Below are 17211 nucleotides of genomic sequence, written 5' to 3'. Positions count from 1 at the left end.
CAAATCTATAAACACTGGCAATGTTAAACCTGCCCCATAGGTCTCAGTTAATTACCTGGCCATCACTGAACTAGTTGGTGAAATATATTTAAAAAATTGTCCAGTAGCACCTTAAAAGGTAAAAGTAAAGTCCAGTAGCGAACGACTCAGTAGCGAACGATTCACACGAAAGCTTATACCAAGAACAAACTTAGTTGCTCTCTAAGGTGCTACTGGACAATTATACACACACACACACACATATTTCGACCGCGTCAGACCAAAATGGCTACCTACCTAAATCTTGAACTAGTTAGCGTTTCTGAATACTCTTTTATAGGGAGGGGCACCATGTTAGTTACCTCTGCAGTAGCATTGCCCCAACGAAGATAAATGTGAAAAAATCAGGTTCTCTCAAGAACACCTTCACTGGGGACATCAACCAAAAATGTGCTTTTCCCTTCCTTGACCTCTCAAGGAAAAGACTGAAAAGACATACACACATAAAGGCTGTGTACACATTCTGCCTTTAAAACTCATTCCTTCCCTCAAGGAATTCTGGGCAATGTCGTTTTTTAAGGGTCCTGGAAATCGTAACTGTGAGGAATAAGCTACAACTGCCAGAATTCTTTGAGAGAGGAGAATAATAATAATAATAATAATAATAATAATAATAATAATAATAATAATAATAATAATAATAATAATAATTTATTTATACCCCGCCCATCTGGCTGGGTTTCCCCAGCCACTCTGGGCGGCTTCCAACAGAATGTTAAAATGCAATAATCTATTAAACATTAAAAGCTTCCCTAATCAGGGCTGCTTTCAGATGTCTTCTAAAAGTCTGGTAGTTGTTTTTCTCTTTGCCATCTGGTGGGGGGATGTTCCAGAGGGCGGGTGCCACTACTGAGAAGGCCCTCTACCTGGTTCCCTGTAATTTGGCTTCTCGCAGTGAGGGAACCTCCAGAAGGCCCTCGGCACTGGATCTCATTGTCCAGGCAGAATGATGGGGGTGGAGACGCTCTTTCAGGTATACTGGACCGAGGCCGTTTAGGGCTTTAAAGGTCAGCACCAACACTTTGAATTGTGCTCGGAAACGTACGGGGAGCCAATGTAGGTCTTTCAAGACCGGTGTTATGTGGTCTCGGCGGCTGCTCCCAGTCACTAGTCTAGCTGCCGCATTCTGGATTAGTTGTAGTTTCTGGGTCACCTTCAAAGGTAGCCCCACATAGAGCACATTGCAGTAATCCAAGTGACAGAAAACTAGAGCATGCACCACTCTGGCGAGACAGTCCGCGGGCAGGTAGGGTCTCAGCCTGCGTACCAGATGGAGCTGGTAGACAGCTGCCCTGGATGCAGAATTAACCTGCGCCTCCATGGACAGCTGTGAGTCCAAAATGACATCCAGGCTGCACACCTGGTCCTTCAGGGGCACAGTTACTCCATTCAGGACCAGGGAGTCCTCCACACCTGCCCTCCTCCTGTCCCCCAAGAACAGTACTTCTGTCTTGTCAGGATTCAACAAAAATCTGTTAGCTGCCATCCATCCTCCAACCGCCTCCAGACACACACACAGGACCTTCACCGCCTTGCCTGGTTCTGATTTAAACAAGAGGTAGAGCTGGGTATCATCCGCATACTGATGAACACCCAGCTCAAACCCCCTGATGATCTCTCCCGGCGGCTGCATGTAGATGTTTAAAAGCATGGGGGAGAGGACAGAATCCCGAGGCACCCCACAAGTGAGAGCCATAGCTGTCAACTTTTCCCCCTTTTTAAGGGAAATTCCCTTATTCCGAATAGGATTCCTTGCAAGAAAAGGGAAAAGTTGACAGCTATGGTGAGAGCCCAGGGATCTGAACACTCATCCCCCACCACCACTTTCTGAACACGGCCCAGGAGGAAGGAGCGGAACCACTGTATAACAGTGCCCCCAGCTCCCAACACCTCTAGATGGTCCAGAAGGATGTTATGGTTGATGGTGTCAAAAGCCACTGAGAGATCCAGCAAAACTAGGAAACAGCCCTCACCTTTGTCCCTAGCCTGCCGGAGATCATCCACCAGTGCGACCAAGGCAGTTTCAGTCCTATGATGAGGCCTGAATCCCGACTGGAAGGGATCCAAATGGTCCACTTCTTCCAGGCATGCTTGGAGTTGTTCAGCAACCACTCACTCAATCACCTTGCCCAAGAATGGAAGATTTCAGACTGGACGATAGTTGGCCATATTGGCCGGGTCTAAAGATGGTTTTTTAAGAAGCGGTTTAATAACTGCCTCTTTCTGTGGGTCTGGGAAGGCTTCCTCACAGAGAGAAGCATTCACCACCCCGCGAAGCCTAGCTTTTATAAGAATGTGCTTAAACGTAGAATGTGTACACAGTCATTATGTGTGTGTCTTCTCAACCTTTTTTTAAAAAAAAGTAAAATTAACTTTTGAAATGACATAAAATGCAATTTAGCTTTTTTTTTTGGCAAATCAACTCTTTGTCATTTAAAGTTGGCATGTATCTTTCAAATAATTCTCCAGCATTTTCCTCCACACTTCTTCCTCTGCTTTCCTGGCTGAGCTGACTTGAGCGAGTAGAACATTTTCACTGGAGATGTTAAGGAATCCCTTCTCACTTTGCTCTTTATAACCCACATGTGAACTCAGAGAAAATTGAAAACCATACTTCATTCATCCACATGGCACTGCAGAATACCCACATGGCAATACAAAATACAGTTGCTTAAGTTAACTTGCTGCATTCAGTTTTCTCTGGCAAGTTGACATTCACTTCTTCCCCCCAAAGCATCAAGAAAATACTTTCAAGAAAAAGTAATTATAACTGCAGAATTGAATAATGTACATCTAGTCTCAAAGGCAAAAACTAGACTTGGTACAAGAGATTTTTTTCAACTGTTCAGGTAGATAACTTTTTTTCTATTTTTTTTAAAAACTAATGTTTTAAAAGACAGACCACTGTACTGGGAAAAACACCACAACATGTGGCGTCTCTGTTCCTCAGGCAGTGAGAAGTTCCTGGGGCAATGCTTACCCTGACTTGCTTTCCTTTGAAAGGGAGATCAATGGAGACATAATATTTTATGTGCAAATATACAAGTTGAGCAAAGGCGGAGACAGACAGCAAAGCACTTATCTATAGCAACAGATCCCCCAAAGAGGGAGCTCTAGAAGTTGCTTTTCAGAACTCAAAACTGCACATTCTTCATTAGATTACATTATTCTTGGAGCTGGGGGTGGGAGGAGTTACCTGACTCCATCAGAACCCTCAAGGAAGATCAGCTATTCAGGCCCATTAGCCAAGCCATTTGCCTGAAAAAAGGATGCAGCTGGCACACCTGGCCTCTGACTCCTGAGGATGTTAAGCCCTTGTTAAAACTCTGCTGTCCAAACCCCCAAGACATACAAACAGAGAATTGCCAAACTATCAAAGTTTTTAAAGAGAAAAAAAACCCAAGAGACTCCAGTAGAACTTTATACATTTATACATTTTGCTATGTGAGAAGATACTGTAAGCTTAAAAAAAAAGTTTTGGAGCAAGTTATTCTTACAAACAGTTCACATTCTGTATTTTACACAGTAGTGTATCCTACGGTCTTCTGTTTCCTGGTATGCAACAAAAAGGACTTGTGGAAATTGGATTTTCTCAATTCTTACCAAGAACCTCAGTTCAGTTGGAACTTTATCCTTGCTCCAAGGTGTGTGAGATTAGATAGATAGATAGATAGATAGATAGATAGATAGATAGATATCCTCTGCTCACCAAGAATGATAGTGGTGTCCACACAGTGGAAGCAGCACGGTTATTATTTATTGCTTAATTCCACAACAAGCAAGGTAATATGTACATTTTGCAAGGCCAACTGGACTCACTTGTAGCCAGCTCCTGGGACCACTGAAATCCTGCACCTTACAAGCATTGGCAGAGCTATTAATTTGGGGGGTCTTTACTGGAGACAATTGTGTGCTACATACTTGATCACAATGGGTTGTATCTAAGTCCTACTCAAGCAGACCCAATAAAATTCCTGAACCTCAATTGGCCATGTCTATTAACTTCATAGGTCTACTCTAAGTAGCATTAGAAGGGTCTCTGCATACAGCCCACAAGCTCATAACACTACTTTAATTTGCTCATATCCCTTCTGAAAGGGCAATGGGACCAGCTGTTATTCCAAAACAAAATGAGTGCTTTTCTTGCTTTACATTTTCCAAGTTTATTTTTCAGTGAATGAAATTAAAACTTTACCATGAACCTAACTGTCTCTTTGGAAATCCCATTTGTGTGAGAGTTTTTAAACCTATATTCTCCCCCCCTTTCTTTTTTAACCTACAGAATGTACCTGCTGCTGAAGTCAGGTTGTTTATTTTGGAAAACATCATTCTGAATCCAGCTTATGATATCTACTTACTTGTAGGAATGTCAGTGCAATATAAAGTTCAGAAAATAAGACAGGGGAAGATTACAGGTTTGTCTTTTCTCTCCCCACCCCCACCCCCCATGTTGATATTTTGTATTCAGCCATTCTCTGAGAAAGCCTGGAATGCAGATCTATCTGACAGAAATTATTACCACTTTTTACGTGTATGCATAGACCTATACATATCCTCATTTAAGTCAAGAAGGGCGAAACAGAGACTATGAGTTGCAGTTCACTGAGCCAAATTTTGACGTGTCATTTTAATATGCCATCTGGCAGACATTTCCTCCAAACTCTTGTGACAGGAAGGAAGGTTTCAGTTAGGCTACATCATATCAACCTGAGTGTATTCCTACAAATACTGTCGCGTAAACCAGTTTTAGTGAGTACAAGGTATTTCCTTCACTTGATTTGAGTTGCTGCTTCAGTCCATTTTTCTTTTTATTTATCATAACAAATTTATTGATGGCTCGATATTTTACACTGACAGGACTCCAAGGGTGACACCTTTTTGCTCTCATTACTTCTTGTGTCTTCTTCCTATATGTACAGAATTAATAATGCCTTCCGATCAGTATGAACTGCAGCTTCAGAACAAAACACTCAGCCCTGGGGGAGATCCAGCCTGGGCTGTTGCCAAGTTGGATCAGGCAACATCCAGAGTTACTGCATTGCAGCGGGGACAGACGAACGTTGTACTTTGCCACAAAAATATCCTTTTTTGAATAGTGTCCTACTGTTAGCCTTGAAGCTTGATGAAATTATAGATTTTGGCTCATGCAGCAGTTGGAGAACTAGCCACTATGACCTAGTTCACATGTCGCACTGGGTCAAACCTTGGATTAGCACGAATGCTGGAACATACAATCTCCCAGATAGAAGCTCATAGCTGTGTCATGATGAACTAATTCAAGTTTTGGCTTAGCATGTGGTCTGAACCAAGGTTTGTGGCTAAGCGGTTTCCAGGCTGACCACAAACTATAACCAAGGTTAGTTCAAACATTGGCTTAGCTCAGTACTTACAGCAGCATTGGGAATAGGGGGGTATCTTGTGCTACTGTCTGTGTCAGTTGCAGTGGCCTAGAACCCTTTAAAAACATGGTAACTGAAATGGAAGTTGTGCGATCCAGACTTTTGGGTTTTTTTTTTCATGCATTGGTTACTCCAAGACAGGATTACTGCAATGCATTCTGAGTGGGACGTTCCTTGCACTTGATTTGGATGCTGCAGTTGTTGCAGAATTCTGCAGCACCATTGCTGTCAGAAGTGAGACCCTGATTTGTTACTGCACCAAGTTCAAGATGTTACTGTTACTATATAAAGCCCTTAACAATTTAACAGTTTACTTGTGGGATTGCCTTACTCTGTATATCCCTACTCGACTGCTTCAACCTGCAAAACTGGCACTGTTACAGGTGGCATGTAATACTCATTCTGCACTTGTAAGAAATTGATATGTTAATATGGCAGCATTTCACTTTGGAATTCCTTGCCTGTTGACATCAGGCAGGTGCCTTCACTGTACTCTTTTTGGCACCTGCTAAAACCATTTTTGTTTAGGCAAGCCTATCCAAGAAATGCAGAATGTTGATATATGCTTATCATTGATTATTATTTTTGAATGTTTTAAAAAGTAGCATTTTTTAGTGATGGTTGTATTTGTTTTATTACAATCAAGTGATACATAAACCCTGCAAAATAAATAAATCTTTTTTTTTTTACAGTGGTTAGGCAAAATGCAACATATTGTATGGAACCATACAATCTTAAGTTGTTGCAACTTGAGTATCACAATTCCCTCTCTGTTTGCTGTTTTTACTGCCTTAATTGCCATATGATGAAATGTAGTTCTACCTCCAGGAAATGCAGTTCATCTTGTGCCAAACATAAATATAATTATAAAAGGTATTAGTTTGATTCAGGTGCAACAGGAGACCATGATTTCTCACTGTCAAGCATCAGGCTTATGCACTCACCCCTCCCACTACGGCAGCTGTGAGAAGCATCTACTTATGCTTTTGTCCATACTACAGTTGCCTGCTGCATCCAGACTCCAGGAACTATTTATTAAAATTCTTGTTAGGAAGATTATGCAAGTATCAAGTCACCGGCTGCATTAACATATAGTGCTAAACCATGGTTAGTACTACGTGCATGTGCTGTAGTGAGCTCATTTAAAGCACACAGAATGATTGAATTGCAGAGTTGGTAGCAACCCCAAGGGTCATCTAATCCAGTGTTTTTCAACCTTTTTTGGGCAAAGGCACACTTGTTTCATGAAAAAAATCACGAGGCACACCACCATTAGAAAATGTTAAAAAAAATTAACTCTGTGCCTATATTGACTATATATAAAGTAATTTCCCACGGCACACCAGGCAACATCTCGCGGCACACTAGTGTGCCGCGGAACAGTGGTTGAAAAACACTGATCTAATCCAACCCCCTGCAATGCAAGAATCTTCTTGCCCAACATGGGGCTCGAACCCATGATCATGACATTAAGAGTTTCATGTTCTTCCAACTGAGCTATCCCATGAACTCCCTCTTCCTTCTCCTCAGCCTGTGCAGCCAGGAGGATTTCATTGAAGATTAGTTTCATTTTTATGAAAGGCAGCATATCATGTTCTATGCAGTGCTTTTTTTCTTTAAAAAAATGTTTAGGGGTACTCTCTTTGACTCAAGAAAATCACCATTTTATAGTACAAATCAGGTAAAATAAATACAGTAATTGGACAAAAGGCCACCATTGCGGGTAGCAACAGAACTGAAAATTCACTGCGCTAGAGAACAAACTAAAAAAAATTAAATTTCTTATCCCATCAGGTTCACAAAATGTTTAAGGGTATGCGAACTCATGTGTCCCCCCAGAAAAAAAACACTGGTTCTATGAACTAGGAAACAGGTAAATTGCAAAGCAAACTAACTTCATCCTATGGGTTATGAAGCTGACTTGTTTATCTAATAAGAGTTTGACCAGGAGTCCGACTTTACAACAAGGCATGGGTAGGCAAACTAAATCCCTGGGGCCGGATCCTGCCAAATTGCCTTCTGGATCCGGCCCATGGACAGTCCGGGAATTGCTGCGTGGATCGGCGTGGATCTGATTCTGATTGTTCGGGCTGCGCCATTCCCCCCCCCCACAAACACACACACACGCACACACCGCAGCGGCACCTCCTCCCTCCCTTCTCCTGGCTTCTCCCTGCCCTGCCTAGAGGAGGAAGGGGGCTGGGCTTTGTTGGTGCCAGCCCCTCTCCGGAGCCCTTTCACGTGCCGCTCATCATCCCTCCGCCACTGCCGCCAGCCCCTGCCGCTCGTAAGACACAGGAGCCACGGTTGGCTGAGCCCCCCTCTCGAGCGGCCGCCATTTAAAGCAGCCCCACTCCAGAGCCCTTTTGCACGCTGCTCATCATCCCTCGTTCATTCCCCCCCCCCCAAAAAATATAGTCTGGCCCCCCACAAGGTCTGAGGGACAGTGGACTGTCCCCCTGCTGAAAAAAATTGCCAACCCCTACAACAAGGCAACAAAGTGAAACTAAACTCCAGCTAAGTATTTTGCATGGCTGCCTGGGAGGAAGAGGGATTCCTGAGCCTGAGGCTCACTGCAGCTCATGCATGCAGCATTAGATCACAGTGTAGTGTCATATGCAAACATAGCCCACTGTGTGTTCTTTATGATGGCGTTATTCTCATTAGTTTCAGTTAAAGAAGAAATTGCTTGTAACTTACTGTGCTGCTAAACTGTATCAGAATCTCTTGACCTTGACCAATTTCCAAGCATTTCTATGAAAGGTGCTTCCAAATTACCAAATGGCACCATTTACGTTGTAGACCCTGGATACTTAGGTTAGTACTAGATGTTCAATCAAATGAATATGTCAGTTTTGTCTTGTTAACTTGGGGGGGGGGGAAATAAATAACTTCTTTCTTCTAGCTATAATACCTTAATGTGTCCATTTATATTACAGTATGTTGATGTGTTTTTAATATAATTCATAATCTGTGGGTGACTGGTGGGTGGCCTTTAAATTTGCATGCTCCATAATTACAGCCTACTCGTTCAAATATTCAAATATCTCATTTTCATTAGATTTGCAAATGTGTGAATGGTTAAACATTGTGCTTATCATATGCAAAGCCATGAGCTTACCTGCCTCTTATTAATCTGTGGTTCCAAACCCCTTTCTCCACTTTTCTTCAAATGTTCTTTCCCTGTTTCCAAGCATTTCTCTGGGCCATGTAAAGTACTTTTGCCTATTATCTTTGCTTGAAGCTCTTACGTTTCTAGCTATAACACACACACACACACACACACACACACACACACACACACACGGGGCATGTTGCAGATCAGGGAGCCCTTTGGGACTGACAGGTAAAGTAATAAATATTTACTTAATTTTTTTCTACAGTCACAGGAATGTGATTGTTGCTGAATTTTTATTGTGCCAAACTCTAATGCCCTGGCTGAATATTAGAAGCCTCTTATCAACAAAATAAGAGGATTTTATTGAAAATATTATTCTGATAACTCTTTATCCAATATGTATTTCTGCAGTGTATGATTTTCATTGCTTTTCTACTTTATAGGATTTTCAGTTCATCCTGCTGATAGGTGGATCTTGGAAACAGAGAGGCTCTATGAAATCACTGTTGATGTGTATGATAAATCAAGTAATAAGGTGCACTTATCGGATGTAAGTGAAATATGGGCATACATTTTCTCTTAAATGTGTTTGTGTCTGTGTATTCTTATTCAGGTGTTTAATATTTATGGGGAAATGAGCTCACTTCAGCCCAGTATGTGATGAAGGAAGTCATTTCGGTATACATAGGGTTTCCTCTATGGAGAGGAGGGTGGCAACTCAAGAATAGTCCTTTTCTGTGAAGGCTCCCTGTTTGTGGAATGCTCTCCCCAGGGAGGCTCACCTGGTGCCTTCATTACATATCTCTAGGCACCAGGCAAAAACTTTTTCTCTTCAACCAGGTGTTTGGCTGATTTTTGTTTTGAATTGTAGTTTCTATTCTCAGTTTGTACTTTTATGTTGTTAACCACCCTGGGATCTTTGGGTGACGGCCTGTATACAAAATTATTATTATTATTAGTGGTTACCTTCAAGCTGATAGTGATCATGTATCACCTAAGGCGAGCGTGAGTGGCTGGCATGCACAAAGGCCTTGAGGGATAGGGCTAGCCCCATACATTCCCATCAACTCCTTCACATATTTGGTGCCCTCAATACCCATGGGTACAGAATTCTGGAATCTGGCTATTGTCTAATGACATTCTAAGAAATTGTGGGATTTTGCTACCAGTTTAAATTAGGATTGAGGGAATGGGCTTCACTCTGGTGACTGAAAGCAGCAAAAAAAACGTATTGAGCCTGCTGCCTCTCTTTTTTTATCAAGCCAGGCTGCCATATTCTTTTACTTAGCCCTATTTCTGTATCTCTGATAGCAGGCTGGCATGCTTAGATTAAATCAGTTAGGTTTACCTGTGTGTGTGTGTGTGTGTGTGTGTGTGTGTGTGTGTGTGTATGCCTGCCTACTATTAAAACACTGGAGCAGGGCAAGTAAAGCACCAAATATGAGTAGTAACATATGAAAACATTGGGTGGTTGGAACCATAACCAACATTAGACAAACAACTCAGAGCGGACTCACAGAGGTTAATGGCGAGGGCTAACTTAGGCCTCTTAATTTCATTGAGTCTACTCGTGAGTAGAATTCAGCTGAGTAGAACAAAATTGGAAATACCATATATTGGTTTGGATCTGGAAATTTCTTCCATAAGCAGAAAAAACTCTTCAACTTTCACAAGGTAACCCTGCTAAATTGCTCTGGTTTCCCTGTCCTGTAGCTGCTGCTGCCACCACTTCCCATGCCCCAGCCCTAGAGCATTGCCAGAGATCCCCAGGATTGTGCAGAGAGGGCACAGTGAACTGTAGTCAGCCGAAGGAGTTAGGAGATCCTTGCTTTGTGAATGAAGTTCTGCTAAATCTTCCCTAGATCTATTCTATTATAATACTTCTATGTCATATATTCATTTGTGTTTTATTCAGAGTACATCCTCTTATGTCCAAGTAATTACACTCATCCTTTTTAAATTTCAGAATCTCAGAATTGATATTTCCTGGCCAAAAGCATACTTCAGGGTTCTTCAGTCCTCTCCAAATGGTTCATATCATCATGTGAAAGCGATGAAGGAGGGACACACCATTATAAGTGCTTCTTTAACATCTGTTGTAGATCAGGTATGTCTGTTGAAAGAGAAACATTTTGTCTTGCATTTGTTTAAAGTTGAAGCCTTGAACCTGAATGGTGTCTTAAGAGCAAATATTGAAGTTCAACAAAGTCAAAGGGGGAGTGGGAATTAACTGGTTTAATAGAAACGGAGGGCCCCTTACAACTATAAGCACAACTATTTGAAAGTAAGTTCCATTGATTTCAGTAGAATTTCATTTCAATTACGGTAATTGTCTTCACGATTGCAAACTGGCTACATATCCCTAAATGCATTAATTTTGAAGCAACTCAGTTGGACATTTTCGATCACTGGGGCTTTTTTCTAAGTAGTGTATTCAAGTAGTAAAGCTTTTTCTGAACTGTATTGTTTCATGCTATAGATATGGGTTGCTCAGCTGTGATGAAAAACCCCACATTATGCAAAGGAAAATAATGTGTTTGGGAGCAGACTAAGTTGCCTCTATTTGTTAACCTGACTCTTTTGTATATGCTTGAAGTTAGGGGCTTTCCCTCTCCTACAGGGAGCATTCAAACATCCTAGGCAGGACAGTCTGGTAAAACCTTTACCAAACAATTAAGTGGAATGTTTTAATTGGGCTTCAATAATTTCCAAAACACAAGGATAAGCTGCAAAGCTAACTTCCTATAGACTGGCCCCAATTTATAAGTTTTGAAGCCCTTCCTGGTGTCTCATTTTACATCCTTAAGATATCAATGACTTTGCTTCTTCTCTTTCCATGGTTCATTTTACATATCATAAATCCCTGCATATTTTACAAAAACTATACCATTCAGTATTCCATTATTACATCCATCAAAACTTGTTTACACTGTTAAATTTATCTTAATGCTGCCAGCGTTTTCAGCTGTATACAATTATTTCCCATATATTCAATAAACGTTTTCCATTCTTTTTTAAACTTATGTTCTTCTTGTTCTCTTATTCTATATGTTAAGTCTGCAGGTTGTGCATATTCTGTCAACTTAAGTTGCCATTCTTCTTTAGTTGGGACATTGCTTGTTTTCCATTTGGGGACTAACAAAACACAGGCTGCAGTCGTAGTATACATAGATAACCATTTCTTAACAATCTGGCACCTGTTGGTCCTGAAGCTGCTGTAGAGGCAAGAGGCTTTTGCAGCAGCTCATGGAATGAGGGAGGCCTGGCAAGTTTCTTCAGTGTTCAGTTATATGCTTCGCTGGCACCAAGGAGACGGCAAGGCTGTGAAGTTTTCTTCATACCTAGCCAACATGGGTATCAAAAAGGAAATGTTAAAATAATATAATTAAATCTGCAACATTCCTATAGACCACTGGTGACTGAGTCCCTGCTATCAGTCTGGATGTGCAAAGTATCCCAAGGATATAACACCGTGCCAAAGTTTTGAGTGACCCCATAACCAACATCATTGATTCCAGAATATCTTGTTAGCAACCTCCCACAGGAAATAAAGCAATGCTTCTGTGACTAATGAGAAGTTGCTGCTCAAGGCTGCAGATCTTGGCAGCCCTGGATAGTTGCAAGCTGATTTAACTTGGGATAATTGTCTAGGGAATTGTTTCTTGACTTAGAATGTAATTGCCAGTATGGAGTTCAGAAAAACCCATTAATGGGAACAGATAAACAGCTTCTTTTTTGAAATATACTTCTTTCTGGTTTAAAGTTTAGTGGATGTGGTCTTATCCAAGCATGGAAAGTGATGCATAGTTTAATAAGGTAACTGACTTACTTTATAATGCTGTTGTAAGGATTACATCTGGGACGCGGGTGGCGCTGTGGGTTAAACCACTGAGCCTAGGGCTTGCCAATCAGAAGGTCGGCAGTTCGAATCCCCATGACAGGGTGAGCTCCCATTGCTCGGTCCCAGCTCCTGCCAACCTAGCAGTTCGAAAGCACATCAAAGTGCAAGTAGATAAATAGGTACCGCTCCGGCGGGAAGGTAAACAGCGTTTCCGTGCACTGCTCTGGTTCGCCAGAAGCGGCTTAGCCCTGCTGGCCACATGACCCGGAAGCTGTACGTCGGCTCCCTTGGCCAATAAAGTGAGATGAATGCCGCAACCCCAGAGTCGTCCGCCACTGGACTTAATGGTCAGGGGTCCCTTTACCTATTAAGGATTACATCTAGGTCACATATGTGAATGTAAAAGTGCTATTAGAGTGTTTATACTAATGTAGTAGTAGTAGTAGAAAATACTAAGTGGGTTTTTTCACAATTAACTTTATTGTGTGTCTTTGGTTAACAATAGTAATTGTTATATACTGTAGCCATTGCTTTTTGGGGTAACTATAGAGCATATCCAACTGAGTTACTTAGAACAGACCAAATGAAATCTATGGATGCCAGATTCATTAATTTCACTGAATCCACTCTGAATGTAACTAATATTTTAATATTGGAAACAACCTTATGATCCTAACATTACTTGCTTGGAGTTGAAAGGAAGCCCCCAGAATGTAGTAGGGCCTTTGGACCAGAACCCATATCTTCAGGTTATCAATATCATATATTTCTAATACATATATGTTGACAGAAATGTGCTGTGCAACACAAATTAGAAGGCCACTCTCTGTATCAGCTTCTTAGCCCATGTATGTATTTTTATTACTACTATTAAAAGACACTACAGTACACCTTTCAGTAATATTCTCTGGGTAACTATAGGTTAAAACAGTAAAACAGCTTAGCAAAATACTAATCAGTACACAGCCTTTAAAAAGGGGAAATAAAGAGGTCTTTGCCTGGTGCTGAAAGTTACATTAAATTGAGTGCCAGCTGAGATGGCCACCTTTGTAACTTCAGAGACAGGGAGACATGGAGAAGTGTCTCCAGTGTATGTGATGATGCAGAAGTTCATGAACATGTCAAAGATGAAATAAACATCCCTACATTCCCCCCGGCATTTCATCTTTTTTAAGATTCACACAGACTTTGTCAAATAAACAAAGTTTAATTAGTGCATAATTTATTTTAATAGGATGGAGGTGTTCACACACTACCTGTTCCTGTACAGAATCAGCAAGAAGTAGACATTTATGTTCCCATTGCTCTTTCACCAAGCATTTTGACGTTTCCATGGCAGCCGAAAGCTGGAGCCTATCAGTACACAATAAAAGTAAGTGCTGAAAGCCATCTAAATGCAGAAAACAGTCCACCTCGCTATTGGGTACTTGATGACTCTATTGTACGTTATTAACTTTTGAGGCTGCAACCCTCTTTCTATTAGAAAATGGAATTTCGTTGCTCTTCTGCTGCAATTTGACACCTGCTGCTTTCCAGAACTGCGTTTTGTTTTATGGCACACTCTTATGATTAAGGAGCCTTCCTTTTAAAGTAGGTATGATTGCAGAACATAACCTGTGGTGGTAGAAAATGACAAATGGAAAACAAATAAAAATTCTTATGGTTTATGGTAGGTAGGTTCCATAAGTTAGGAGCTGTGTTGTCTGCCAAGAAGATAGCCAGAACAGCACTGGCACAGACATACTTCACTTCCTCTGTTTCATCCACCATTGCATAACATTGCTGTTGGGAGGCAAAGGCCACGGCTTTATTTATAGTAGATCTTCCAACCATGACTCTTCTTCTGCACTTTTCATGCTTTCTCAGTTTCCAGCGAATAAGGTTAACCAGAAGCATTTTTTCTTTGAACTTTCCTGGGAAAAACAAATTCTGTTACGCAAGCTTTCTTTTTCTTTCTTTCTTTCTTTTTTGGGGGGTTTTGTTTACAGGTAACTCAGTTAAGGGTGTCAGAGCTCTTCAGATCTCTTACAAAGATTTTCGTCCTCTTTGTATGAGAAATTGTTCAACTTGAAAAGAGGCATCTATGTGAAGCATACTTTTGGAATAAAATGCCAAGCTGTGTGAGTTTCTGACATGTAAAAATACAGAAGTTTTAGTTAAGCAATCTGATTTGAGAGAAATAAATGTAAGTTATCGGGCTGAATCTAGATTTTTGCTTCCAGAGGTAGGAGCATCTGTTGAACAGAACTCTACTCGAGGGATGCTCCTGCTGGTGTGGTTTGTGCTTCTGTTAATTCAACCCCCTCCCCTCCGAATGTGAGAGGTGGTACAGGGGGATGCAGTGGGGACAGAATGTATTAGAACTCAATCCAACTCCAGAAGGGTATGAGAGATGTGTGGTGGCGATCATCCCCTATTTAGAAATGTTTGATGAGCTGGGCAGTTTGGCCTGTGAAAGTGAAATTATTTCCTGGGATTTTTAAATTTGCGTTTCTGCTTAGAATAATTCTAAACAAATTATTTATGATAATTCGAGAAACTCTCCTGCATGTGCAACCTCATTGCATGTGGAGAGTAATTTGACCAGTGGACAGGGCCGACGCGTCCATTTAGGCGAACTAGGCAGTTGCCTAGGGCGCCAAAATGGAGGGGGCGCTGGCCAGCCTGCCCTCCGCTGCCCGGTGCTGCTCCGCCAGCTGCAGAGTGGCGGAGGAGGGGGGAGCAGCCCTAAATCGGGCTTCTCCGCTCCCACCACCAGCGGCAGAGTGACGGGGAAGGGGAGCAGCCCGAAATTGGGCTTCTCCGCCCTCTCCGCCAGCGGCAGAGTGGTGGTGGAGGGGGAAGCAGCCCGAAATTGGGCTTCTCCGCAGGGCCGGTGCTAGGGATTGGCGGAGGGGGGGCGCCAGAAGGTGATCTCGCCTAGGGCACAAAAAACCCTAGCACCAGCCCTGCCAGTGGAGAAGATGAGTGGGAAGGAATTCTGCATATGGAAGAGTGTGGGTAATATACAGTGCCCTTACTGGTTTTTTTCCTCTTTGCCAGAATTTATAACACATATCAGGCTGCAATTGACGATATTCTACTTATGGCAGTGGGGTTTTTTTATAGAGCTAAAACAGATGGTATACATCTCTGATATGCATAGCATACAGAGCTATCCCGTTGCTTGATCTGTGAGGTCATACATCTCTCCATAGTTTACACGCTATAAAAACAGAGTACAGAGTAAATGCATCTTCTCGTTCAAGCCACAAACACAAAATGAAGATAAATGTGTGAAGATTTACTTAGCAGTTTTGATTTTAGGAAAGGACTTAGGGCTGGTGACATGCATTTTACAGCTACTGAGTCCTTTGGAAGACTAAGGGCGTTGCAGGCCAAAGTATTCAGACCTTTGTAAGAAGCATAGTGAAAACTGGCGCCCTTCATTGTTGTCAGCGGCTGATTTCTGATGAATTTCGGAAGCAATGTATATACACAGCTAACCTCCCCTTAAGACTAAAAATAAAGACATGATGACAGCAAGAAATCAATTTTCTGTGCCCCCTTTTGCCATTAATACTTTTCAGCAATTCCCATTGGTAGAAAAACACTTTCAGCAGTACACAGGTTAGCTGCACTGAGACTTGAAATCATTCAGTTGGCTGTCTCTGGCTTTCAGTAAAACGGAATTAATCGGAGTTCTTAAGAACGCAGCAATGCTATATGCTGGGCCTCTTGTGTGCTGACTTGTGAAATGATATGCTGACTACTGGCACTATTAATCACTGAGGTATCTCTCGGTATCAAAAATTTTGCCGCCGATAGAGAACCAGAGGGAGAGAGGTGTCTGTGGCCATTATAACTATGAATGAAACATCTTTGTGGGAGGAAATGAGAGATTAAAATGCATCAGAGTGTGGATCCCTGGTGTTTCTAGTTTAGCAGAAGAGTGTTTCTCTCCATGAATGTCTGGCTAGCAGTTCTAGGCTAGGCTATTCTAATCTATCTGAGTAATTTGCAGAATGGGTAACTTAGAGGTATATATGAGAACAAGTAATAAAATGAATATATTTATTTTTAATGTTTTTTTTTTTCATTTACCGTCTAGGCTCATGGTGGAAGTGGTAATTTTACTTGGTCCTCATCTAACCAAAACGTTGCTACAGTAACAGTCAAGGGAGTAATGACCACTGGAAATGAAATTGGTGTCAGTATTATACGTGCCAGTGACGTTCAGAATTCATTGCATTATGGGGAAATGAAGGCAAGTAATACTTATTTTGCTTTTCCTTCCAAGAAGGGTCTTATCAGAAACTGCAGAGAAGGCACACTGTGCTATCAGTCATGAAGCAGAAGAGTTCATGTCTCTTTCTGTGCCTAGGGAATTCTACTTGTGGGGCTTCAGAGCAGACAGGAAATGTTGGACATCTTTCGCTTCTCTCACAAGAGGGTTTCCCTAGATGAATTATTTATGTTTGTTAAATACTGCAGAAGCAGCTTTTCATACATATGGAGTATGAGACAAGTGGGGAAAACAGGATAAAATGCAAATACATACAGGATGACTGAGGCATGCCCCCTCTTACTGCTGGCTAATTTTCTTATTTTTAAAGAAAACTAGCACTTGGAGATTTAGGGAGGTTAAACAGGAAAAAAGGTTTCATTTTACAATAAAATTGGTAAAACAAAAGATGTGCCAGGAGGTAGAATTTTTTCAAGAAACTGTTAACTAATATTTATTTAACAATTCAGTGGATGCTACAGGTTTCTAATACATACCATATTTTAATTCCTTAAACTACTTGCAGAGGTTTTGCAGCTTAGGTCTTAAT

At 41.5% G+C, this 17211-nt stretch overlaps 1 protein-coding gene across 1 annotated transcript in view; it reads left to right on the top strand.

Moving 5' to 3' along the window:
* NUP210 (nucleoporin 210) overlaps positions 1-17211 on the top strand; it is an 87950-nt gene that overhangs the window by 21179 nt on the left and 49560 nt on the right. The window contains exons 6-12 of the mRNA XM_033140855.1: positions 4322-4454; positions 4959-5117; positions 8187-8255; positions 9000-9106; positions 10523-10663; positions 13632-13769; positions 16488-16643. Coding sequence (XP_032996746.1) covers positions 4322-4454; positions 4959-5117; positions 8187-8255; positions 9000-9106; positions 10523-10663; positions 13632-13769; positions 16488-16643 — 903 coding nt within the window. The remainder of the gene's footprint in view (positions 1-4321; positions 4455-4958; positions 5118-8186; positions 8256-8999; positions 9107-10522; positions 10664-13631; positions 13770-16487; positions 16644-17211) is intronic.

This window comes from Lacerta agilis, chromosome 2, assembly GCF_009819535.1.
Source record: "Lacerta agilis isolate rLacAgi1 chromosome 2, rLacAgi1.pri, whole genome shotgun sequence".
NCBI classification, from domain to species: domain Eukaryota; kingdom Metazoa; phylum Chordata; class Lepidosauria; order Squamata; family Lacertidae; genus Lacerta; species Lacerta agilis.
Note: the sequence above shows the minus strand (reverse complement) of the source record. Positions and strands in the feature narration are given on the sequence as shown.